This window comes from Bufo bufo, chromosome 7, assembly GCF_905171765.1.
Source record: "Bufo bufo chromosome 7, aBufBuf1.1, whole genome shotgun sequence".
NCBI lineage: Eukaryota > Metazoa > Chordata > Amphibia > Anura > Bufonidae > Bufo > Bufo bufo.
In genome coordinates this window covers 63953468-63980037 of record NC_053395.1, presented here as the reverse complement: position 1 = coordinate 63980037, position 26570 = coordinate 63953468, and the positions used below count along the sequence as shown (strand labels likewise).

The 26570-nt window shown below is 44.4% G+C and overlaps 1 protein-coding gene across 1 annotated transcript in view; it reads left to right on the top strand.

Moving 5' to 3' along the window:
• The window catches only part of CLEC16A (C-type lectin domain containing 16A), a 393790-nt gene that overhangs the window by 299112 nt on the left and 68108 nt on the right, over positions 1–26570 (top strand). The window contains exon 22 of the mRNA XM_040441186.1: positions 14244–14408. Within this exon, the coding sequence (XP_040297120.1) occupies positions 14244–14408 (165 nt within the window). The remainder of the gene's footprint in view (positions 1–14243; positions 14409–26570) is intronic.

Genomic DNA, 26570 nt, shown 5'->3' with positions numbered 1-26570 from the left:
TTCATTGATGGCATGCTAAGGCGTGTAAGTGCGTGTATTTCTGAACTTGGCGATTGAAAATACTGAATAAATGAAGATATTTTGAATATTTTGTTTCCTTTTTTTTATCATTTGCATATCATTAACATGTCTATTGATTCTGTGATTTCCATAATTCCACAACTTTTCCTTCTTTGCATTGCAATTTTAATGTTGAATAGTGCATGTTAGGACATTTTCTTGGCATGTACACCACACTTACCGTATATAGGTAGGGGATAACAAACTGATCCGTAGGGATCTAACCACTGGTACCCTCACTGATTCCCATTACCACATAGTAATGGAGCGGGAGGATGAGACCTGCTGCTACATTCAGTCTCTATGGCACTGCCAGAGATTGCTAGAGAGTGACTAGAGCAGCGCATGCATTCCTGACCTCCGGCTCCATTCATTCATTGACACTGGACCTCCATTCTCATGATTGGTGGGTTTCCCAGAGGTCAGCCCACACCGATCAGATACCTATCCCCTATCTTGTAGAGAGGAGAACCTGCTTAACCCGGGTACCACACTTGTAAGATCTGCAGAGACTTTAGTGCTGTCTCTGTGGCTTTCATTCTTGTTCTCGTGGCCCACTGAACCAGCCGATGTATCTCTCGGCTGACACATGTATATGACAGCACTCCGCGTGCAGGGGCCAGGGGCCATTTTTTCACATACAGTGGCCTGGGGCTATTTCAGCACATATGGCATAGTTCTCCAGTTGCTCTGAGAATAAAATAGCCATAAGGAAAGCTTGAATATCAGACAAACCATCCAGAGGTTTCATAAATAGGGAGTGGGGAAGGAACAGCCAGACTTTGGTCAAAAGTTGTTTTTGGCTGGAGATTATCCTTGTGCGAGTACATGCATACATGTTTTTTGTGTGCTGTGGTATGTAGTGAAGAACTTACCATATAAACAGTTCTAGGAACGCATTCCTACACTGGTTTCTTAGAAATAAAAACTTACTGCAATCTTTCCAAAACTAAAAATGTTTTTAGTGGTGTCGTTTCCTGTTTCCCTCAGTAATTCAAGATAATGATCTTCTTATGTCTCACTCTAAGGGCTCATACACACAACAGTTGTTGTTTTGAGGTCCGTTGAGGTTTTTTTCTCTCTGATTTAAGTCCTCTTCCGTTCCGTTATTGCACAAAACATATCCTTATGGTTTCCGTATTTGCTCAGTTTTTTGTGGAGTGCATACAGAAACAGTAACTTATTAATCACCAAACACATGAGCAATATGGGCTGGGCATAGCATTTCTACAGTATGGATCCGCAAAATACGGATGACATACGGATGTGTTCCGTGTGCGTTCCCTATTTTTTGCGGACCCATTGACTTGAATGGGGCCTCGGACCGTGATTTGCGGACAATATTAGGACATGCACTACTTTTTAGCGAAACGGCCATGCGGACAAACGGAAACTGAATGCACACGGAGTGCCCCATTGAAGTGAATGGTTCCTCATACAGTCTGCAAAAAAAAAAGGAACGGAAGCGAAAAGAAAATACGTTCTTGTGCATGAGCCCTAAGGCCGCATTCACATGATGATATTTTTACTCCTCATATGATCCGTATTTTTGTCGGATCGGATGCGGACCCATTCATTTTAGTGGGGCTCAAATTTTTTTTTTGCTGTCAGTATGTCCGTTCCACAGCCCTGCAAAAATGGTTAGAACATGTTTTATTCTTCTCCATTTTGCCAACAGGAATAGGCATTGTTACAATGGGTCCACGAAAAAAATGTATGCAACACGGACTTCATCCCATATTTTTTGCGGATCCACGTTTTGCTGGAATACCCCTTCAATGGTAAAATGAGTTGCATCACTAGGGATTAAAATGCACTTCAGGCACCAGAGTTGCAGTGCATTCGGAAAGTCTTCAGACCCTTTGACTAGTTTCATATTTTGTTGTGGCTTTGTGCTAATGTAAAAATAATCTAATTGTTCCCCCATAATCTGCAACACCCCATAATGAGAAAGTAAAAACTGAAAGTTCAAAATCTTGCACTGACATAAATATTCAGACCCTATTAGGCCTCATGCACACGACCGTTGTTGTGTTCCGTTCCGCAAAATGGGGTTCCGTTGTTCCGTGATCCGTTTTTGTTTCCGTATGTCTTCCTTGATTTTTGGAGGATCACCAAACATAAAGGAAAGTAAAAAAAAATCTAAGACAGGTTTGCCATGCAAATGATAGGAAAAAAACGGACGCAGACGACAATCTTGTAAGCCTTTGTGTTTTTTAGCGGTCCCATTGACTTGAATGGGTCCACGAACCGTTTTCCGAGAAAATAATAGGACAGGTTATATTTTTTTTACGGACTGGAACCACGGATCACGGACGCGGATGACAAACTGTGCATTAGCAGAGTTTTCAACGGACCCATTGAAAGTCAATGGGTCCGCAGAAAATCACGAAAAACGGAACAACGGGCACAGAATAAAACAACGGTCGTGTGCATGAGGCCTTACTTAGGAGTTAGTTGAAACCTCTTTGGCAGTGATTACAACCTCCAGTCTTCTTGAGTATGGTGCGACAAGGTTTGTGCATACGGATCTTGGGATTTTCTAACATTCTTCTCTGCAGATCCTGTAAAACTCTGGATGGGGACTGTCGGTGGGCAGCCATTTTCAGGTCTTTCTAGAGATGTTCAATTGGGTTCAAGTCAGGGCCACGAAAAGACATTCACAGAGTTGTCCATTAGTCATTCCTGTGTTGTCTTAGAGGTGTCTTATGGTCATTGATTTTTTGGAAGGGGAACCTTTGGCCCAGTCTGCAGTCTAGATTATCTCTGTACTTTGCTCCATTCAGCTTTCCCTCATCCCTGACCAGTCTCCCTGTCCCAGCCCCTGAAAAACACCACACAGCATGATGCTGCAACCACCATGCTTCACTGTAGGGATGGTATTGAGCAGGTGATGTGCAGTGCCTGGTTTCCTCCAGACATGACTGAAGTTCATTCTTGGTTTCATCAGACCAGAGAATCTTGTTTCTCAAAGTCTGAGAGTCCTTTAGGTGCCTTTTTTGCAAACTCGAGGTGGGCTTTCATGTCTCTTTTACTGAGGAAAGGTTTCTTTCTGACCACTCTGCCATAAAGTCGGGATGGTGGAGTGCTGCTGATGGTTGACCATCTTTAACTTTCTACACACAGGATCTTTGGAGCTCAGCCAGAGAGACCATTGGGTTGTTGGTTATCTCTCTCACCCAGGCCTTTCTCCCCTCATTACTTAGTTTGGTGGGGTGGCCAGCTTTAAGAAGAGTCCTGATTGTTCCAAACGTCTCCAATTTAAGAATTATAGCGGCCATTGTGCTCTTGGAAACTTTCAGTGCAACTAAAAATTCTTTGTACCCTTCTCCAGATCTGAGCCTACCCACAATCCTGTCTCTGAGCTCTACAGGCAGTTCTTTCCTCCTCATGGCTTGGTTTTTTGCTCTGATATTTGTCAGTAATGAGATATTATATAGTCAGTGGTGTATCTTTCCAAATCATGTTCAGTCAACGGAATTTACCACAGATGGACTCCAACAAAGGTGTAAAACCATCCCAAAGATGATCAAGAGAAATAGGAGGCCCCCAGACCTAAATTTCAAGTGTCATTGCAAAGGGTCTGAAAAATTATGTCCTTGTAAAATTTGAGTTTGTCTTATTTAATAAATTGGCAACATTTTAAAAAATTTTGTTTTCTCTTCCCCCCCCCAATTTTAAAGTGGCTGTTACGGTACTTCCACACATTCTGGAAATTGTAACCAAAAGGTCAACAGCAATTTCAGTCACAAAAACCGCAACAAAAGCAGCAAGTAGTACATGCATTTTTTTGCCACGGAAAAGCCAGAGGATTTCACCCTCTCCATTTAAAAGGGTGAAATCCGCTGGGAGGAAAATTGACATGCTGCAGATTTCAAATCCGCACCGCAGGTCAATTTCTTAAAATCTCATCCCCTTTGCTAGTACTGAACAATGCTGCGGATTTGCCACATGAAAATCGGATTCCTTTTTATTTAGCAATCTGTTGCTTCATTGTGGAGAAAAAGTCATATGCAAATGAGCAGTTAAGTGCACCAAGGGCGTGCCCAAGCCGGTCTGTGCACTGTTGGTCCCTCTGCATCCCCTGCCAGCCCCGTCTTTTACGTCTTTATTGACCGTTCCAGGTGAAATGACTTTGCAGGAACCTGACCCTGTCGATCAAGAAGGAGAGGAAGGGGCTGGCAGAAGAGAAACAGGGTGAACATGGGCGCACAGAGAGGCTTGGGCCCTCCCTGGGTGCACTTGGCTCATTCCATATTTATTAAAAGTACTTTTTCTCCAGTGTGAAGCAGCAAACCACTAAGTGAAAGGTATCATTGCATTCAGCTGAGCTAGAACTACAAGGTTTTGTGTCTGGTTTAACAATGAATTTCCTGCTGACAGATTCCTTTTAAGTGGCTGTCACACATCAACTGGATCTAGTATATTATTAAGCTAAATGGAATTAACTATTTAGTTTAATAATTCCATTTCACGTATTCTAAGAATTAAGTCATTGTGAGCAATTCTAGGAAAAATGTCCCCAGTTTATTGATTTTTTTTTTTATCCATATTGATTTGCTGGGTCATCAATTATTATGAATCATGAAATGGACAATAATGGTACAGTTTTATGGAGCTATAATAACTTAATAGTATCCGATATAATGTCTGTCACCGTGCTTCATAATTGCAATGCTGCTGTAAAAGCTTGAAATATTAAATGTATAATGAAATGCTTGAACTTGGTTCATCGGGAAATGCTGTCAGAATGATTCAGAAACCCATCCATGGAGGGCGCAGTGATTTGGATTCCTAAAAGGGACTGTGCACCTGATCAATAGCTGGACCAACGTCCAAGAGAAACTCTGCACCCTACTCACTTTCATACAATCCCATTTTATTAGTAATCCGTTAAAAATAAATGGCCAAGGAAAGTTGGTAGTCTAATCCTGCAGTGTCAGAGTGCAAATGGAGAAACTGCAATCTGGTTGACGTGTTTCAGACCGTAAACCAGTCTTTACCCATAACCTGTTAAAGCTCCACCACTTTCTCTTGGATGTTGGTTCATCTCTTTAAAGGAGAAGCTGCAGCTCATGCACTACTGTAGTGCTTAGTATCTGGCAGACCAGCGGTTTTCATCTGGCTGATTCGCGGCATATTTGCCGGGTTGCGGCCGGACCTCCGCCGGTCTGCATTATGGCAACACTTTAGCAGAAAGATCCAGCAGGCTTTTCCCCGCTGGATACTAAGTACTAGTGTAAAACTAGCTTTACAAAGTAGCTGAATGCAGAAATAAGGCTTTATTGTAATATGTCCCAGGTCATCTGATATGCAATAAGGGCATCAATACAGTCATATTCACTTGACTTTGGCTTTGTTGCAACCACTGTTTTAGACGGGGACTATGTTGCAACACAACCAGATTCAATTTCCCAGTGTTTCTATCCTCACCATTCACTGGTAATGTGCCATCAATACCCCCCTTAAGCCATAACCCTTAGGTGCCTGCTATTTATTTTCTCTAGTCTTCATTCTTGGCTGCTTTTTAGCTCTCCTCCTCCTTTATGACACAACTAGAATAAGTGACTAATGCATGCACTTATTTACATCCGTGTGCTGTCCATGTATACAAAGGACTGCACACGCACAGCCCATGGCCCCACAGAAGTAAATAGTGCTATGCATACTCCCTGGAGGAGGAACTCAGGGGTATGCTCTACTGTAGTCTATGGCGGCTGCCAGTGTCATACATGGCCAGATAAACATCACTGCCCTATTAAAAGCCAAGGTCAGGGCAGAAAGAGCTTGAGCATATCCGAGAAACAAGTCTGAGGTCGGGGCAGGCAGTAGTCACGACAGGCAGAGAAAGGGTCAGAGTCGGTAAGCAGGCAGAGTTTGTTACATGGGCAGACAGATTGAATAAGCACATCTTCACTAGCAAACACTAGAATACCTAAAGCTTAGGAGCCTTATATACACTTGAGAGTCCAGCCATAGTGATGCAGCGCCCTTGCCCACCTAGAGAATTGGAGAAGCGCCAGGCACGTACTGCCAGCACCGCAGCCGTGGACATACTGAATTCCAACATGCTTGACCATTCTTTCCTCTGGCATATGCATTTGGGGGCGGGAGTCTGGATACCCTTATATGTATTAGATGGTCAGCTGGTCTGGTAGGAATCGGGATCGTGAAGTCAGCAGACATTTGTCTCTATTGACTCTTTAATTAGCAAATGCCTATTAATTTAATTAATATCAGTAAACGTTCTACTAACAGAATTGCTTCTGTAACTTCTGAAATGTCAAGATGACACGGATGTGACACTATTGTTCACATGCTATATACACTGCACTCATAGGTCATTATCATGTTGGTGGGGGTCCAAGCTTTGACTTCCCCGCCAATCAGCTGTTTGAAGTGGCAGCAGCCCTCAGGTGATGTCACGTCCATTGGTCACATGACCTTTCTGCAGCTGCCCCATTCAAGTGAATGGGACCAAGGTGCAATGCCAAGTACAGCCACTACACAATGTACGGTGCTGTGCTTGGTGTGCTATTAAGAGGTTGCAGCGTCCATCCTGGTGCCGTGGCCCCCTCAAATAACAGATTGGTTGGTGATGCCAGCGTTCACATCATCACCAATCAGATATTTATTAAATGAGGCCATCAATACTTGATTCTTAGACAACCCCTTTAATTCAACCTATTGAAGTTTTTGTCTGAACTGTTTGGCATTTTCATATTAAAGGCTATGTACACCTTTGGAGGCAATTTTTTATGAATGCATGTTACTCATTTTTGGCTAAAAATCTTATTTTCAATTGGTTTTTATTAAAAATATTGAGGCATTCTGTCACAAAGGGTTAACAGTTTATCTAACTGTGTGACTGGTACTCTCACTTTTGCTTTATGCTAGTCATCTAATTCCCCTTATCTCTAAACTACTGAGAGGTCATAAACACTTATTTAAGCCACATTCTTATCAGTAAGATAAGGATTGAGCTTTGATGAGTGTTTATAATATCAGGGAGCAGAGATGAGGAGCCCAACAGCTCCCGAGATGACGGAAAAGACAGCAAATCCACAGGCAGCTACTATAGCATCTCAGCTATGTACACAAAAAAGGATTACATATTGTTAATAAAGACCAATGGAAAAAATGATTTTTAGCTCAAAATGAGTACAATGCAATAATAAGAAAAATGCCCCAAAGGTGTACATAACTTTTAAATCATATTAGGCATGTGCACAAATACATGGCCTATTCTGAAAAACCCAGGAGATCACTATACAAGCCAAGTGCTCCCATCGGTTAGTGGCTGGATTTCATCGAAATACTCAGATTTCTTTCCGCATTCTGAAAACACTCCGAAAACATATTGATATAGTCATTAGTGTCTTATGAAATTTGCTCTATTATGTGAGACGGGGAAATTAGTCTGTCTGACATTAACAGTCTGTATATGGTGCTGCAGAACATGACCCTATATGACGAATAAATATATCCATGTTCTCAGTATCCTGCTCCTACTTTTCCTCCACAATGTCATTTAGGGCTGTTTCACACTTGCGTTGTTCTTTTCCGTCATCGGGGCTCTATGCCGGAAGAATCCTGATCAGGATTATCCCCATGCATTCTGAATGGAGAGAAATCCGTTCAGGATGCATCAGGATGTCTTAAGTTCCGGAACGGAACGTTTTTTTGGCCGGAGAAAATACCGCAGCATGCTGCGCTTTTTGCTCCGGTCAAAAATCCTGAACACTTGCCGCAAGGCCGGATCCGGAATTAATGCCCATTTAAAGGCATTGATCCGGATCCGGCCTTAAGCTAAACGTCGTTTCGGCGCATTACTGGATCCGACGTTTAGCTTTTTCTGAATGGTTACCATGGCTGCCGGGACGCTAAAGTCCTGGCAGCCATTGTAAAGTGTAGTGGGGAGCGCGGGAGCAGTATACTTACCGTCCGTGCGGCTCCCAGGGCGCTTCAGAGTGACGTCAGGGCGCCCCACGCGCATGGGTGACGTGATCGCATGGATCACGTCATCCATGCGCATGGGGCGCTCTGACGTCATTCTGGAGCGCCCCAGGAGCCGCACGGACGGTAAGTATACTGCTCCCCCGCTCCCCACTACTACTATGGCAACCAGGACTTTAATAGCGTCCTGGCTGCCATAGTAACACTGAACGCATTTTGAAGACGGATCCGTCTTCAAATGCTTTCAGTTCACTTGCGTTGTTACGGATCCGGCGGGCACCTCCGGCAAATGGAGTGCACGACGGATCCGGACAACGCAAGTGTGAAAGAGCCCTTCCTAGTTAGGTGTAAGGCTAGTTTCACACCTACGGCTCAGAGAACAGTCTGCCGGAGTTCTCCGGATCCAGGGTAAGCAGATAGTGCTGCGGGAATCCGGCTGCTCCCCAACATAAAAGCCGGGATTCAGACTGTGAAAACTTGCTGCATGCAATTATTGTGATCTGGCCCGTTCCCATTTTAGTCAATGGGGTCCGACAGGCAAGTGACACAATCCAGCTATACCAGATCCAGAGAACTCAGCAGGCTGTGCTCTGCTGTGTCAAAGTAGTCTACATTATTTTTATTGTATTTTCGCCATATATTAATTCACAGTCAGTTAGCTCCTAATGGCGTCATTGACCCCACCCTTCCCCAAAATGCAGAATGTAGAAGTACTTTGTAGTCCGCTGGCTGTGTTATCAGTATATGATCTCTCTTGCAGGAATGTGTTTTGGTCCGTTTCATAAAACAGATGAGTAATCATGACACATGTTATAGAGAAAATTGACAAATTTCTTCCCAGTGACCCTTTTTCCTATAACAGTAGTAATTGTTTTACTAGGAAAGTTAAGGAAATGTAAGTATGACGCCATCTGAGAAATTGGAGCTAGGATATGATTGCTTCAAATGCAAATCATTTTTCTTTGCAATAAATGTGATTAATGAGGCAGATTGGCCGCTTGAAAATTGGTAAAATGGCTCAGGATGATGTCAAATTAGACTACTTTCACACCTGCGTTATGTGCGGATCCGTCTGGTATCTGCACAGACGGATCCGCACCTATAATGCAAACGCTTGTATCCGTTCAGAATGGATCCGTTTGCATTACCATGGAAAAAAAAAAAGCAGCGTTTTGGTGTCCACCTCCAGAGCGGAACGGAGGCAAACGGATGCATTCTGAACAGATCCTTATCCATTCAGAATGCATTGGGGCTAAACTGATCCGTTTTAGGCCACTTGTGAGAGCCTTGAAACGGATCTCACAGACGGACCCAGAAACGCCAGTGTGAAAGTAGCCTTAGTAGCTGCTTCTCTGGTTCCCAGCTGATCGATGTACAGGTTCTTCTCAAAAAATTAGCATATTGTGATAAAGTTCATTATTTTCTGTAATGTACTGATAAACATTAGACTTTCATATATTTTAGATTCATTACACACAACTGAAGTAGTTCAAGCCTTTTTTTGTTTTAATATTGATGATTTTGGCATACAGCTCATGAAAACCCAAAATTCCTATCTCAAAAAATTAGCATATTTCATCCGACCAATAAAAGAAAAGTGTTTTTAATACAAAAAAAGTCAACCTTCAAATAATTAAGTTCAGTTATGCACTCAATACTTGGTCGGGAATCCTTTTGCAGAAATGACTGCTTCAATGTGGCGTGGCATGGAGGCAATCACCCTGTGGCACTGCTGAGGTGTTATGGAGGCTCAGGATGCTTCGATAGCGGCCTTAAGCTCATCCAGAGTGTTGGGTCTTGCGTCTCTCAACTTTCTCTTCCCAATATCCCACAGATTCTCTATGGGGTTCAGGTCAGGAGAGTTGGCAGGCCAATTGAGCACAGTAATACCATGGTCAGTAAACCATTTACCAGTGGTTTTGGCACTGTGAGCAGGTGCCAGGTCGTGCTGAAAAATGAAATCTTCATCTCCATAAAGCTTTTCAGCAGATGGAAGCATGAAGTGCTCCAAAAGCTCCTGATAGCTAGCTGCATTGACCCTGCCCTTGATAAAACACAGTGGACCAACACCAGCAGCTGACATGGCACCCCAGACCATCACTGACTGTGGGTACTTGACACTGGACTTCAGACATTTTGGCATTTCCCTCTCCCCAGTTTTCCTCCAGACTCTGGCACCTTGATTTCCGAATGACATGCAAAATTTGCTTTCATCCGAAAAAAGTACTTTGGACCACTGAGCAACAGTCCAGTGCTGCTTCCCTGTAGCCCAGGTCAGGCGCTTCTGCCGCTGTTTCTGGTTCAAAAGTGGCTTGACCTGGGGGATGCGGCACCTGTAGCCCACTTCCTGCACATGCCTGTACACGGTGGCTCTCGATGTTTCTACTCCAGACTCAGTCCACTGCTTCTGCAGGTCCCCCAAGGTCTGGAATCGGTCCTTCTCCACAATCTTCCTCAGGGTACGGTCACCTCTTCTCGTTGTGCAGCGTTTTCTGCCACACTTTTTCCTTCCCACAGACTTCCCACTGAGGTGCCTTGATACAGCACTCTGGGAACAGCCTATTCGTTCAGAAATTTCTTTCTGTGTCTTACCCTCTTGCTTGAGGGTGTCAATGATGGCCTTCTGGACAGCAGTCAGGTCGGCAGTCTTACCCATGATTGCGGTTTTGAGTAATGAACCAGGCTGGGAGTTTTTAAAAGCCTCAGGAATCTTTTGCAGGTGTTTAGAGTTAATTAGTTGATTCAGATGATTAGGTTAATAGCTCGTTTAGAGAACCTTTTCATGATATGCTAATTTTTTTAGATAGGAATTTTGGGTTTTCATGAGCTGTATGCCAAAATCATCAATATTAAAACAAGAAAAGGCTTGAACTACTTCTTCAGTTGTGTGTAATGAATCTAAAATATATGAAAGTCTAATGTTTATCAGTACATTACAGAAAATAATGAACTTTATCACAATATGCTAATTTTTTGAGAAGAACCTGTACATCCTAGCCCCTCTGGACATGGACATGTGATGCTCCAGCCAATCACTGGGCACAGGGGTGGTGACAATGATTGACTGCAGTGTCAGATGTCTGTGTCAAGAGAGCCCAGAAAAGACCAGCAAGGGACTAGTGGAGTGTGAGAACGGGAGCAATAGAGATATGTTAAAGTAAGTAGTGGGATCATTTATTTTTTTACAACTTTTAGAGCTTTTTTTCATTTCTTTAAATTGCAAGTGGACAATCAAGCGCACAAGTGGCCAATCAAGCGCACAAGAGGCCAATCAAGCGCACAAGTTGAAGCAATATTTGCTGTTGTATCGCATGTTATTGTTGGATGTAGCATATGGTATGAGATCCAGTAATGAAAGCCCCTATTATTACACTGCACAATAATCCATAAAATTATCAGGAACGAGCATTTCATAGGAACACTCGCAGAAATACACGGAACATTGTATGAAAATTTGTGCGGAAAATCCACATAAACTACACTTCCGTGTGCATGAACCTTTAAAGGGGTATTCCCATCTGAGACAATGGGGGCATATCGCTAGGATAAGCCCCTATTGTCTGATAGCTGCGGGTCCCATCTCTACACCAAAAACAGAGCGGGTAAGGTGGTGGCCGGGGAACCCCAAATTTCAGCGGGTCCGGCCACCAAGTGCTCTCCCCATAGTACTGAATGGGAGCGCACCACTCTTGCGTGGCCACCGCTCCCATTCGTTTCTGTTGGGCCGCTCAGTTATTTTCAGCAGCCCCATAGAAATGAATGGAGGGCAGCTGCGCATGCACAGTGCGCCCTACACATCTTTAGGGCCTCCGTTCTCAGTGTAGGTACTGGTCCCAGCGGTGGGACCTGCACCTATCAAACAATGGGGGCATATCCTAGCGATATGCCCCCCCCCCCCATTGTCTGAGATGGGAAAACCCCTTTTTTTCACAGGGTAGATATGCTGCAGGTTTGCAAGCGAAAAATCCAGTGTGTTACAGAAGCAGCAGAACGGAGAAGATTTTACCAGAATTCATTCACACACAGTTATAGATCTGCGGTGAGCATTTTAAATCCACAGCTTAATTTACCGTAAGTTGCAGATCTTCCCAGCAGATTTATCCATTTGCGATGCATAGGGTATAAACCGATGAGACCGCACAGCCAAATCCACAACCCACCTGCGTGTAACTTGTGCATTTTGCCACAGATTTTATTTGTTCCGCTGAAATGACATCCCACTTACATACACCCATGGCTTCAACGATTTGCAGAGGAATTTGTAAAGTTATGTAAAATCCGTGTACAAATACCACACTGTGTCCATGTTCCACCGAAATTATTTGGCAGAGCCCTCTCCCTAGCAATGATATTTAGAGTCTGTCATTAATAGGGAAGTACGTGTCCATCTGATGTGGAAATGTTTTGCTTTGTTATATACTTGATTTTTTGTAATTCGTCTGGTTTCCCACTTACTCAGGTTTTGTTTTCTGTAACTTGGAGAAGTGACCTCAGAATTGCTTGCCTTTATTAATAATGGTTTCACTTCGATCAGGAATTGGCCGCTCGTTTATAAGAACTGGGAATACTGGATCCCACTCAGTTACTCCTGATTACTCCTGATTTGGTACTGCTTTCCTTTTCCTGTCCTGGACAGCAGTTCCAAGAAAGGCCCATTAAGTCAATCACTGTCCAGGTCACCGCTAAGAATTGGCTTAGCGAGCCTCTCCTAGCATTTCTGGCATGTTAGTTAGTGAAGTAAGTGGTGAAAAATGAGGACTAGAGATTGAGGTAAATGCTTCTTTGTTACTTTTAACTGGTCCTTTTTTGGGGAGGTGTATAGTTCAATGCTAATCTGCCTTTCTGCATGCGGTTTTTGACTCGGGGCCATGCAGAAAAACGTGCAGTCATGTACGACATGTTTTATTGCCACCACCCGTTCATTTCAGTGGAAGATTTAGCACTGATTCCGCTCCAAGATAGGGCATCCTGCCTGTATATTCTTTCTTGCTTTTTTTTTTATCTACATGGTTTTCCAAGTGTTTTGAGGCATTTTTTGCCGCTGATTCCTCGCTGAAAATGCACCAAAATCAGCACCAAAAAACTTAGCATGAACCTGCCCCAACTCATAATTGCCTAGGGCAGTGGTGGCAAACCTATGGCACGGGTGCCAGAGGCGGCACTCAAAGCCCTCTCTGTGGGCACCCACATCCTGGAATAAGTCTATGGTGTACCAATATGCCTTAGACTATTCCTGCCATTCATCAGCACAGGGTGCACTATGAACAGCACAGGCAGCGCACTGAATGTAGGCAGGGTATTATAGCTAAATGATAAAGTACATGGAAGATACACTATACTGGACTGTAGTATTGCCGTGTTGGCACTCTGCGATAAATAAGTGGGTTTTGGGTTGCAGTTTGGGCACTCAGTCTTTAAAAGGTTTTCCATCACTGGCCTAGGGTATATAACAAGTTAGCTTCCTGAACCAGATGATTGTGGACTAAAAACGTTTTCAACCAGCAAGTGGCCAATTCAGCAGCCACGCTCAGCTCATCTAAATGTGCATGCTAAAATCTATAGCGGAATGGGATTTCAGATAACTTTACTCTGTTACCCCCAAAACAATCAGATTGTCTGTGGATTGCCCCCAAAACATTTAGGAAGTCATTTATTAAGACTGGCATTTTAAACACCAATCTTAATACCCCTTTAGCAGGCAGTGGACGCACCGAAGTTATGAAGAGGCACCGGCTGCCTTGTTGGCGTAGATTTACACCATTTTCTATGCTTAAAACAGGCATAGAAAATGATAAATGAGATGGGTCTGCTGGACCGTCCCCTTCCCTGCCCATGCCACACCCCCTTTTTAGACCTGGCGTGAGCGGGGGAAAGTCGCAGATTGCGTCACAAATAACCTTTACGCCGCAGTCTACGACAGTTGTACACCAAAAAGTGGCGTATATCCGTTTGTAAATGACCCCCATAATGCCTATGATTAATCAATAGCGTTCCACCGTCTTACTTTATGAATGTGGGACAGTGTATAAAGGTGTAGAGGTATGTCAGGAACCTTAAAATGCGCTTCACTTGAATACGTCCACACCGCAATACCATACATAACCCATGCACAAGAGTGGCACTGTTTTGGTGGGAAAAAAAACTTTAAAAATGTTTTTTTTTTTTTTTATCGGTTACAACTTCTGCAGATGAACCATTGATTGCAATTTTTCTCACCTACTTTCCAGCTCTTTTAGATCTACCAGTCCAGCCATCGAAAGAAGTGATGGGTTTTGGACACAGCTCTTCATCAGCTCAGCACCTGCCCTTCCGGTTTTATGAACAGTCTCGCCGCGCTGGGAGTGACGTCACTGTACAACGCTCTGTCTTTGCGTCCGTCGACAAGGTACCAGGTATGGTCAGAAGAACAACATCTAGTTTCATGGCTTAAATAAAAACTGGATTGGTAGTTGGTTGTAGTTCTACTTTATTTGCCTTGACCTCCTCTCTTCCATTAGTATAAAATCTTCATAACCTGGTCATGACCTTGGTCATCAGTGGTGTTGGCCCTTGGGTCACTTTACTGAAGAACTTTGTATTACTCCGGTTATTGTATGCATGATCGGGGCCTTCTGTCAGTATAAAAGGGGTCATGCAGGAGAGGAGATGCAGGCAAACTTTGAAGAGGGATTAGCACTTGTACGAGCGCCACAACCCCTTCAAACAGCAGATCGGCGGGGTGCAGGGAATCGGAAACCTGACAAGCTTATATTGATGACCTACCAGAAGGTACTGTAGGTCATCAGTATTTTGCCACTGCCCAACCCCTTTGACAACTAATTGTTCCTGCTTGTAAAAGGAGCAGATATTTATGGGACCGCGTGTCTGTGTACTTTTCTAATATACGTGTAGGCATTTCTATTTCAGTTGTGTTGGAGTGTAAAGCGGTCTTATTTTATCTGTTGTATGTGTTACTGTCTACTCCTGTGTTATCAGAGTAAAAATGGAGCCAACAGGATGTAGAGTTGAAATAATTACATCACTGAAAATCCCTGGCATGTCTCCAAGTATGTGGTGAGAGATGACCTCGTGTGCGTCTGAATTGTATCTCCTCCAGCGTTCCTGGAGAAATGAAAAGCAATGGTAGAAAATTCTCCTTTATGTGGCTACTAGATTTGTAAACCTTTCTGAGAAGATCTGATTTACTAAAGAGCCACAGAAGCAACAGAGAACTTTCCCGGATTGATCTTATGCAGACGCAACAGATTCTGTAGTCGGTGGCCTAGGAAAAGCTGTAAGAAGGCTGTGGCCCTCACAGGAGCGCCAGTGCATTCTTAAACAGCTGATCGTGGGGTCCCAGGTGTCAGACCCCCACCGATCCGGATACAGTAGGTCATCAGAAGTAAAATCTCAGAAAACCCCTTTGAGACTATTTAGCTGCAAAGTCCGAACATAATAAAACCTCACTTCACTGCGGAGTTTTACTCCCATACATTGGCCGATATACGTAACGATGCCGCGGTGCCCCACCCCTGCCAGTAATTGGCTGTACAGACATTTCCTCTGTGTTGGAAGTGACCAAGAAACCGGGATCAGCGAGGGCCCAGTGAGTGGCAGAAGGGGATCAGTAGGTAGTCTGTGAGGGGAGTATCCCCTTTTTTATTTTCTTATTCCATTCTGACCCCTTTTTAAAACCAAATATCAGCTGAGCTTTTTCTGCCTCCTTGATGACCTATGTTGTGGAAAAAAATATTGTTCACCGTATGGTCGCCATCTATCCTATGGAGATGCGCAGATTCATTTGCGTTCGCATCTGCGCAGAGACTTTCGCACGATGGTCTGGTCGTCCCGACCTGTAGCTGATTTGTGCCCGGCCTGGTATTACTGCAGGATACCAGTGTCATGGCACCGGCTGAGGCGGGAGGAATGGGGACCGTCGAGCGAGGGTTTCTTCATCCACGAGGATAAGCGCGGGCAACGGAAAGGGCGCGAATAAGTTCACATCTTCACCAGCCAATCACTTCATACCATAACCTGTCTCCTCATTGGTCATGATTGTAAGACCGCCTTCCATCTTCTGGTATAAATAAACCACGCCTAGCCGCTGGAAGCAGGCACATTATTGGAACCTACTTGAGAACGTCTCTGTGATGTTATTTTGGAGGAATTGCACACACATCGACGCACACTACACCAAGGATTTCCCGATTGTACTTCTGGCGGTCGTTTTCGGTTGTGAGAACGAGACAAAGGAGCACACGGTGACATCACCTATTACTAGGATATTCCATCACTTTGTTGGTGGGGGTCCGACCTCTTGGACCCTGGCTGATCCTGAGGATAAAGGAAAATGTAGCGTTACATCCCCTTTGCTGTTTTTCATCTACACTGGGTGGCTGGAGCCGTCACTGTGCAAGAAAAACTTAAAAGGGGGCACTGTGCTAAACGAGCGCGGCTTCCTCTTAATTCTCAGGATCAGCAAGTTGGATCTTCACTGATCAGGAAGTGAAGGTAGATTTTCTCGATATACCATCACTTTCTTGAATTTGAATAACCCTTTAACCACCCCAGGACCGCCGTACGCAGGATTGCGTCTTTGCGGCGGTCCTGTTGTTCTGGGTGGACGCGCCGGTGCGTCCTCTCGCGAGACGCGAGATTTCCTGTGAACGCGCGCACACAGGCGCGCGCGTTCACAGGATCGGAAGGTAAGGGAGTGGATCTCCAGCCTGCCAGCGGCGATCGTTCGCTGGCAGGTTGGAGATGTGATTTTTTTAACCCCTAACAGGTATATTAGACGCTGTTTTGATAACAGCGTCTAATATACCTGCTACCTGGTCCTCTGGTGGTCCCCTTTGTTTGGATCGACCACCAGAGGACACAGGTAGCTCAGTAATATGTTGCACCAAGCACCACTACACTACACCCCCCCCCCCTGTCACTTATTAACCCCTTGATCACCCCTGATCACCCCATATAGACTCCCTGATCACCCCCCTGTCATTGATTACCCCCCTGTCATTGATCACCCCCCTGTAAAGCTCCATTCAGATGTCCGCATGATTTTTACGGATCCACTGATAGACTGATCGGATCCGTAAAAATCATACGGACGTCTGAATGCAGCCTTACAGGGGAGTGATCAATGACTGTGGTGATCACCCCATATAGACTCCCTGATCACCCCCCTGTCATTGATTACCCCCCTGTCATTGATTACCCCCCTGTAAAGCTCCATTCAGATGTCCGCATGATTTTTACGGATGCACTGATAGATGGATCCGATCCGCAAAACGCATACGGACGTCTGAATGAAGCCTTACAGGGGCATGATCAATGACTGTGGTGATCACCCCCCTGTCATTGATTACCCCCCTGTAAAGCTCCATTCAGATGTCCGCATGATTTTTACGGATGCACTGATAGATGGATCGGATCCGCAAAACGCATCCGGACGTCTGAATGAAGCCTTACAGGGGCATGATCAATGACTGTGGTGATCACCCCATATAGACTCCCTGATCACCCCCCTGTCATTGATTACACCCCTGTCATTGATCAACCCCCTGTAAAGCTCCATTCAGATGTCCGCATGATTTTTACGGATGCACTGATAGATGGATCTGATCCGCAAAACGCATCCGGACGTCTGAATGAAGCCTTACAGGGGCATGATCAATGACTGTGGTGATCACCCCATATAGACTCCCTGATCACCCCCCCTGTCATTGATCACCCCCCCTGTCATTGATCACCCCCCCCTGTCATTGATCACCCCCCCTGTCATTGATCACCCCCCCTGTCATTGATCACCCTCTGTAAGGCTCCATTCAGACATTTTTTTGGCCCAAGTTAGCGGAATTTTTATTTTTTTTCTTACAAAGTCTCATATTCCACTAACTTGTGTCAAAAAATAAAATCTCACATGAACTCACCATACCCCTCACGGAAACCAAATGCGTAAAATTTTTTAGACATTTATATTCCAGACTTCTTCTCACGCTTTAGGGCCCCTAGAATGCCAGGGCAGTATAAATACCCCACATGTGACCCCATTTCGGAAAGAAGACACCCCCAGGTATTCCGTGAGGGGCATATTGAGTCCATGAAAGATTGAAATTTTTGTCCTAAGTTAGCGGAACGGGAGACTTTGTGAGAAAAAAATTAAAAATATCAATTTCCGCTAACTTGTGCCAAAAAAAAAAAAATTCTATGAACTCGCCATGCCTCTCATTGAATACCTTGGGGTGTCTTCTTTCCAAAATGGGGTCACATGTGGGGTATTTATACTGCCCTGGCATTCTAGGGGCCCCAAAGCGTGAGAAGAAGTCTGGTATCCAAATGTCTAAAAATGCCCTCCTAAAAGGAATTTGGGCACCTTTGCGCATCTAGGCTGCAAAAAAGTGTCACACATCTGATATCTCCGTATTCAGGAGAAGTTGGGGAATGTGTTTTGGGGTGTCATTTTACATATACCCATGCTGGGTGAGAGAAATATCTTGGTCAAATGCCAACTTTGTATAAAAAAATGGGAAAAGTTGTCTTTTGCCAAGATATTTCTCTCACCCAGCATGGGTATATGTAAAATGACAACCCAAAACACATTCCCCAACTTCTCCTGAATACGGCGATACCACATGTGTGACACTTTTTTGCAGCCTAGGTGGGCAAAGGGGCCCATATTCCAAAGAGCACCTTTAGGATTTCACAGGTCATTTACCTACTTACCACACATTAGGGCCCCTGGAAAATGCCAGGGCAGTATAACTACCCCACAAGTGACCCCATTTTGGAAAGAAGACACCCCAAGGTATTCCGTGAGGGGCATGGCGAGTTCCTAGAATTTTTTATTTTTTGTCACAAGTTAGTGGAAAATGATGATTTTTTTTATTTTATTTTTTTCATACAAAGTCTCATATTCCACTAACTTGTGACAAAAAATAAAAACTTCCATGAACTCACTATGCCCATCAGCGAATACCTTGGGGTCTCTTCTTTCCAAAATGGGGTCACTTGTGGGGTAGTTATACTGCCCTGGCATTCTAGGGGCCCAAATGTGTGGTAAGGAGTTTGAAATCAAATTCTGTAAAAAATGACCTGTGAAATCCGAAAGGTGCTCTTTGGAATATGGGCCCCTTTGCCCACCTAGGCTGCAAAAAAGTGTCACACATCTGGTATCGCCGTACTCAGGAGAAGTTGGGGAATGTGTTTTGGGGTGTCATTTTACATATACCCATGCTGGGTGAGAGAAATATCTTGGCAAAAGACAACTTTTCCCAATTTTTTATACAAAGTTGGCATTTGACCAAGATATTTATCTCACCCAGCATGGGTATATGTAAAAAGACACCCCAAAACACATTCCCCACCTTCTCCTGAGTACGGAGATACCAGATGTGTGACACTTTTTTGCAGCCAAGGTGGTCAAAGGGGCCCCATATTCCAAAGAGCACCTTTCGGATTTCACAGGTCATTTTTTACAGAATTTGATTTCAAACTCCTTACCACACATTTGGGCCCCTAGAATGCCAGGGCAGTATAACTACCCCACAAGTGACCCCATTTTGGAAAGAAGAGACCCCAAGGTATTTCGTGATGGGCATAGTGAGTTCATAGAAGTTTTTATTTTTTGTCACAAGTTAGTGGATTATATAAGACTTTGTAAGAAAAAAAAAAAAAAAAAAAAAAATCATCATTTTCCACTAACTTGTGACAAAAAATAAAAAGTTCTATGAACTCACTATGCCCATCAACGAATACCTTAGGGTGTCTACTTTCCGAAATGGGGTCATTTGTGGGGTGTTTGTACTGTCTGGCCATTGTAGAACCTCAGGAAACATGACAGGTGCTCAGAAAGTCAGAGCTGCTTCAAAAAGCGGAAATTCACATTTTTGTACCATAGTTTGTAAACGCTATAACTTTTACCCAAACCATTTTTTTTTTTACCCAAACATTTTTTTTTTATCAAAGACATGTAGAACAATAAATTTAGAGCAAAATTTATATATGGATGTCGTTTTTTTTTGCAAAATTTTACAACTGAAAGTAAAAAATGTCATTTTTTTGCAAAAAAATCGTTAAATTTCGATTAATAACAAAAAAAGTAAAAATGTCAGCAGCAATGAAATACCACCAAATGAAAGCTCTATTAGTGAGAAGAAAAGGAGGTAAAATTCATTTGGGTGGTAAGTTGCATGACCGAGCAATAAACGGTGAAAGTAGTGTAGGTCAGAAGTGTAAAAAGTGGCCTGGTCTTTCAGGGTGTTTAAGCACTGGGGGCTGAGGTGGTTAAAGAATGATGCAATTTATTACGTATTTTACTTGTTTACTTCCTTGTGAGCACCTTGCCAGAATTTATTATGTGGCTTTTTAACTTTCCTCTGTGGCTTGTGGGACTTTTTAATTTTTGTTACCTAAAATGTGTTAACTCTTCATTAGCCAGCACCCTGGGTAATGATTTCCCAACAGCAAAGAGCGGGATCACATTTCCAGTTCTGTGGCTCTTCATAACTCCCTGCACAAGGTCAACCATAGAAATGTACAGTCATGAGAAAAAGAGAAGCTCACCCTCTTTGAATTCTATGGTTTTTACATATAAGGGTATTAAGAAAAATCTAGTCCTTAGGTCTTAAAATGTACTCGGCACTGTACTCGGCTATCTCCAATGCCCCCATAGAAATGAATAGAGAGGAGTTGCGCATTTCTGACCAGGCACTTGGTCCATTTCAGTGGGTCCCACAGAGTAGGGGATAATGTTCTCTAACCACAATACCCATTTAAAGGGGTTGTCCGGGATCAAACATTTTTTTTTTAAAACTGCTTACTCACTGTTAGTAGCCAAATCTATCTTCCTAAGATGTTTTTAGGTAGCTTTGACACTGCTGCATGGCTCCTACAGTCCCCAGCAGACTGTTTACATAGCTGTTTATGTATGCCATCACTTCCTGCTGCAAAGCATTGTGGCTCCCAGTGCAGCTCCTGGTTTCTACAGTGTAAGATCCCCTCCCTGCACCCGCCCCCCTCATACATATTCAGCCACGCCTCCATAGATCCGCCCTCCTCTTACAAACTCCTCCCTCCTCTGTCTCTTGCACATGTCATGTGCTCAGTGTTTGCAGACAGTGAACTAACACACGGGGAGCAGCTCCATCTTTCCACAATGGTAGATCATTTTTAGTTTTATGTGTGCATTCATCATTACAATAACCAATTATTAGTAATATATCTTAGCATTGCTAATGTTTTACAATTTCCCTAGTTTTGCTCTGCTACACAGTAAGGCTATTTTCACACTCACGTTTGGTGTGGATCCTTCATGGATGGATCCGCACTGATAATACAAATTGCTGCATCCGCTCAGAATGGATCAGTTTGTATTATCTTTACCTTAGCCAATATGGATCCATCTTGAACACCATTAAAAGCCAATGGGAGATGGATCCATTTTCTATTGTGCCAGATTGTGTCAGAAAACAGATCTGTCCCCATTGACTTGAGCCCTTGGCTGTAGACATCTCTGTTGGTCCCATGTTCTTATGTGCCCGCATTGCTGAGAAAAGTGATGTGAGGAAGGCCTAACATTGTGTGTCAGGACGGATCCGTCTGGCTCAGTTTGGTTATGCGGTCACAGCCAGCAGCGTTTTGTTGTCTGCCTCTAATGTGAAATGGAGGCAGAACGGAGCCAAACTGATGCATTCTGAGCAGATCTATTCAGAATGCATTAGGGCAAAACTGATCTGTTTTGGAGACCTCTTGTGAGATCTAAATCTCCTGTCTGAAAGAAGTCTTAGGCTACTTTCACACTAGCGTTCGGAGCGGGTCCGTCTGATGTTTCATCAGACGGATCGGCTCCTATAATGCAGACGTTTGCATCCGTTCAGAACGGATCCGTCTGCATTATAACTTAGAAAAATTTCTAAGTGTGAAAGTAGCCTGAAAGGATCCGTCCAGACTTTCCATTGAAAGTCAATGGGGGCGGATCCGTTTGAAGATTGAGCCATATAGTGTCATCTTCAAGCGGATCCGTCCCCATTGACTTACATTGTAAGTCTGGACGGATCTGCTCGCCTCCGCACGGCCAGGCGGACACCCGAACGCTGCAAGCAGCGTTCAGGTGTCCGCTCACTGAGCGGAGGCTGAACGCTGGCAGGCGGATGCATTCTCAGTGCATCCGCCTCCACTCAGAATGCATTAGGGCCAGACGGATGCGTTCGGGACCGCTTGTTAGAGCCTTCAAACGGAGCTCACAAGCGGACACTCGAACGCAGGTGTGAAAGTAGCCTTATTGAGGATCGCATTGGTGGATCCGCAATATATGTGCACCATTCCATTTGCATTATGATTCACCAATGCAGACCCAATCTGCAAATCATGAGATTTGGAATGGGGCACTACGGAGTGTTTCCTGGGGTTCCATTCGATTCCTCTGCACAGAAAAAGGATAGAACTTGCTCTATCTTTTTGCTGAACGGATGAATCTTGGACCCATTCAAGTGAATGGGTCCATGATCTGTATGTGGCTGGCCAACGGTCGGTGCACGTGCATTGTGGACCTCAATTTGCCTAGTAGCCATTGGCTCCTGAACTGAAAAATTTAGGAGCCAAATCAAATTTGTAGTCGCCAAATCGAAACCGAATCACAATTTTGGTATCGTGACAATGCTACGCCGATCAGATCGGCGTATGGTTGTTTTGAAACCAAAATTTTGATTCGCTTTCGTCACCATAAAAAAGTATTGCGATACTCAATACCGCGCAAAAAAAAAAAAAAGCCGCGTGCATTTGGCATTTTATGAAACGTTCGGCCCATAATAGAACAGTCCTATCCTATTTTTTGGGGTGATAAGGTGACTAAAAAATGGCGAATGCTCACCGCATAGGAGATATTTTTTTTATAATTTAATAGTTTGGACAGCGCTATGTAATATGTTTATTTATTTATTGTTTATATATTTTATATGTAAAATTGGGAAAGGGGGGATTTAAACTTAATATTTTAGAGTACTTTCTCAGTAGCGTTTATCTTTTCCGGCATAGAGTTCCGTCCTAGGGGCTCTATACCAGAAAAGAACTGATCGGGCATATCCCCATGCATTCTGAATGGAGAGCAATCCGTTCAGGATGCATCAGGATGTCTTCAGTTCAGTCATTTTGACTGATCAGGCAAAAGATAAAACTGCAGCATGCTACGGTTTTATCTCTGGCGAAAAAAACTGAAGATTTGCCTGAATGCCGGATCCAGCATTTTTCCCCATAGGAATGTATTAGTGCCAGATCCGGCATTCAAAATACCGGAATGCACCCGCACTAAATCCGGACTCATTCACTTCTATGGGGCTGTGCACATGAGCGGTGATTTTCACACATCACTTGTGCGTTGCGTGAAAATCGCAGCATGCTCTATGTTGTGCGTTTTTCACGCAACGCAGGTCCCATAGAAGTTAATGGGGCTGCGTGAAAATCGCAAGCAAGTGCGGATGCGGTGCGATTTTCACGCATGGTTCCTAGGATGAAAGTCTATTCACTGTATTATTTTCCCTTATAACATGGTTATAAGGGAAAATAATAGCATTCTAAATACAGAAGGCTTAGTAGAAGGTCAATATAATAAACATTGGTGGCGCAGTGCGCCCCCCCCCTCAATAGAATAAACATTGGTGGCGCAGTGCGCCCCCCCTCAATAGAATAAACATTGGTGGCGCAGTGTGCCCCCCCTCAATATAATAAACATTGGTGGCGCAGTGCGTCTCCCCCCTCAATAGAATAAACATTGGTGGCGCAGTGCGCCCCCCCAATATAATAAACATTGGTGGCGCAATGCGCCCCCCCAACAACCCAGTATGATAAACATTGGTGGCGCAGTGCACCCCCCCTCAATATAATAAACATTGTTGGCGCAGTGCCCCCCCCCTCAATATAATAAACATTGGTGGCGCAGTGCACTCCCCCTCAATATAATAAACATTGGTGGCGCAGTGCACCCCCCGAACAACCCAGTTTGATAAACATTGGTGGCGCAGTGCACCCCCCCTCAATATAATAAACATTGGTGGCGCAGTGCGCCCCCCCCTCAATAGAATAAACATTGGTGGCGCAGTGCGCCCCCCCAACAACCCAGTATGATAAACATTGGTGGCGCAGTGCGCCCCCCCTCAATAGAATAAACATTGGTGGTGGAGGGCGCCCCCCCCCCCCCTCAATAGAATAAACATTGGTGGCGCAGTGCGCCCTCCCTCAGAATAAACATTGGTGGCGCAGTGCACCCCCCCTCAATAGAATAAACATTGGTGGCGCAGTGGGCAGTGCCAATGAGGGTTAAAAAATAAAAAGATAATTCACTCACCTCCTCCAATTGATCGTCTCCTGGTCTTTCTTTAGAACATGTCAAAGGACCTGTGGTGACATCACTGTGCTCATCACATGATCCATCACCATGGTAATGGACCATGTGATGAGGTCAATGACGTCACCACAGGTCCTGAAGAAAGAACAGGAGACCGGCAGCTACGCGATCAACTGGAGGAGGTGAGTTATTTTTTTTTTAACCCTCATTGGCACTTCCCACTGTGCCACCAACGTTTATTATACTGGGGGGGCGCACTGTGCCACCAACGTTTATTATACTGGGGGGGGGTTGCACTGTGCCACCAACGTTTATTATACTGGGGGGGGGGGGTTGCACTGTGCCACCAACGTTTATTATTATGGGGGGGGGGGGCGCACTGTGCCACCAATGTTTCTTATACAAATACAGGAGGCGGGTGCTGGAATCAAATAGCCGGCACCCGACCCCTGTGACAGGGAGCTGCGATCAGCAGCAGTTAACCCCTCAGGTACCGCACCTGAAGGGTTAACTCAACTGCAGCTGATCGCAGCTCCCTGTCACAGAGGTCGGGTGACGGCTATTTGATTCCAGCACCCGCCTCCTGTATTTGTATTACAGGTCATTTTTCTTCATTGGTGGCGCAGTGGTCACAGCCCCTCTCCTCCTCCTCCCGTCTCTTCTTATTGGCAGCGGCGGGGGCAGCAGCACAGGGGGAGGGAGAGACTCCTCCTGCGCTGCTGAGAACGATCATCTCCTGTGCCCGCCGCTGTATTGAGCAGAGCTGCGGCGGCGGGTCTAGTCGCAAATGGCGACGAGACTAAAAAGTCTTGTCGCCATTTGTAAATTCAAAGCCTTAGGTCCATAGCAACCAGGACGCCTTTGTTAGGCGTCCGGTTGCCATGGCAACGATCGCGCCGTTGCAATAGCAGCAGCAGGGGCGTGATGGTAGAGAGAGGGAGCTCCCTCCTTCTCAACCACATAGATCTGGATGCCGCGGGTGTTAGCTGTTACAGTTACAGCTAACGCTCTCTGCTGATGGCAGCGGCTCCGTTCCTGAGCCGCTGCCATCAATATCGGCACCGGACTGGAGGGGCGGAGCTTAGCGCAATCTTGGCCAGGAGAGTTACTGCCCCTCCTAGACTTTTGAATAATTAATTAGGCTGTCAGTGACGTCACCGGGCTCCCGGAGCAGCGGAGGAGGAAGGTTTCCTCCTCTGCAAGGGACCCGGTACGTCACTGGCTGAAAGAAATCTGTTACTTCCTGCCATAAAGGTTTTGGGTAAAAAGGGTACTTTAGAAACATGCTGAAAATGTAGGACATGGGTGTATGTAAAGTGTGTGCATGTGCAATTCTATTAAACAATGGTCCCTAATCCCGGACAACCCCTTTAAAGGAAATGTCGCCAAAAATGTTATCTGCCAGTTAAAACCAGATAGTGACACACACATCCTTTTTTTCTAATATGTTTTTATTTTTTGATTGTAGATTTATTTATTCTATTTCCTGAAGATGATTATGGGGGCGGCCATCTTGTTTGAGCTGTTCTTAACATTTACACAGCATAATTTTTTTTATTTACGGCAGCCACATCGGCCATAGACAGTAGTCAGGAAGGGACCTCATTGACTTCTATAGGAGAGTTTTCTAGGCCGCTCTGTGACCTGTGCAGAGGTCATTGTACAAGGAAAGAAGAGAGAAGCTGTGACATCACCTATTGTGAATGATGGATCCTGTCTTATCTACACACAGAGGTGATATCATTACAGGCAGGATTAGAATAATATATAACTGCAGTAAAGTGATCTCTACAGACCAAGAAGTGGCGCCTGTTATAAGACTTCGTGGCCAGTGGGAAAACTGCAGGATTTTATGGTTTTTGTTTAAATATAGATATTGACATGGAAAAGTAAAAATAACATCACTAAAAATTCTTTAAAAAATATGTTAAACATAAAAATTGTCATTTAAACAATAGGTCATTTTCTGATGACACATTCCCTTTAAAAGGAACCTGTCACCTGGATTTTGGGTATAGAGCCGAGGACATGGGTTGCTAGATGGCCGCTAGCACATCTGCAATACCCAGTCCCCACAGCTCTGTGTGCTTTTATTGTGTAAAAAAAAAAACGATTTGATACATCTGCAAATTAGCCTGAGAGGAGTCAGAGCTTGAAAATATGACTCTTCTCTGGTCACACAAGTAAGATATGACTCTTTTATGTTAATTTGCATAAAAGGCAGGAAGTACAAAAA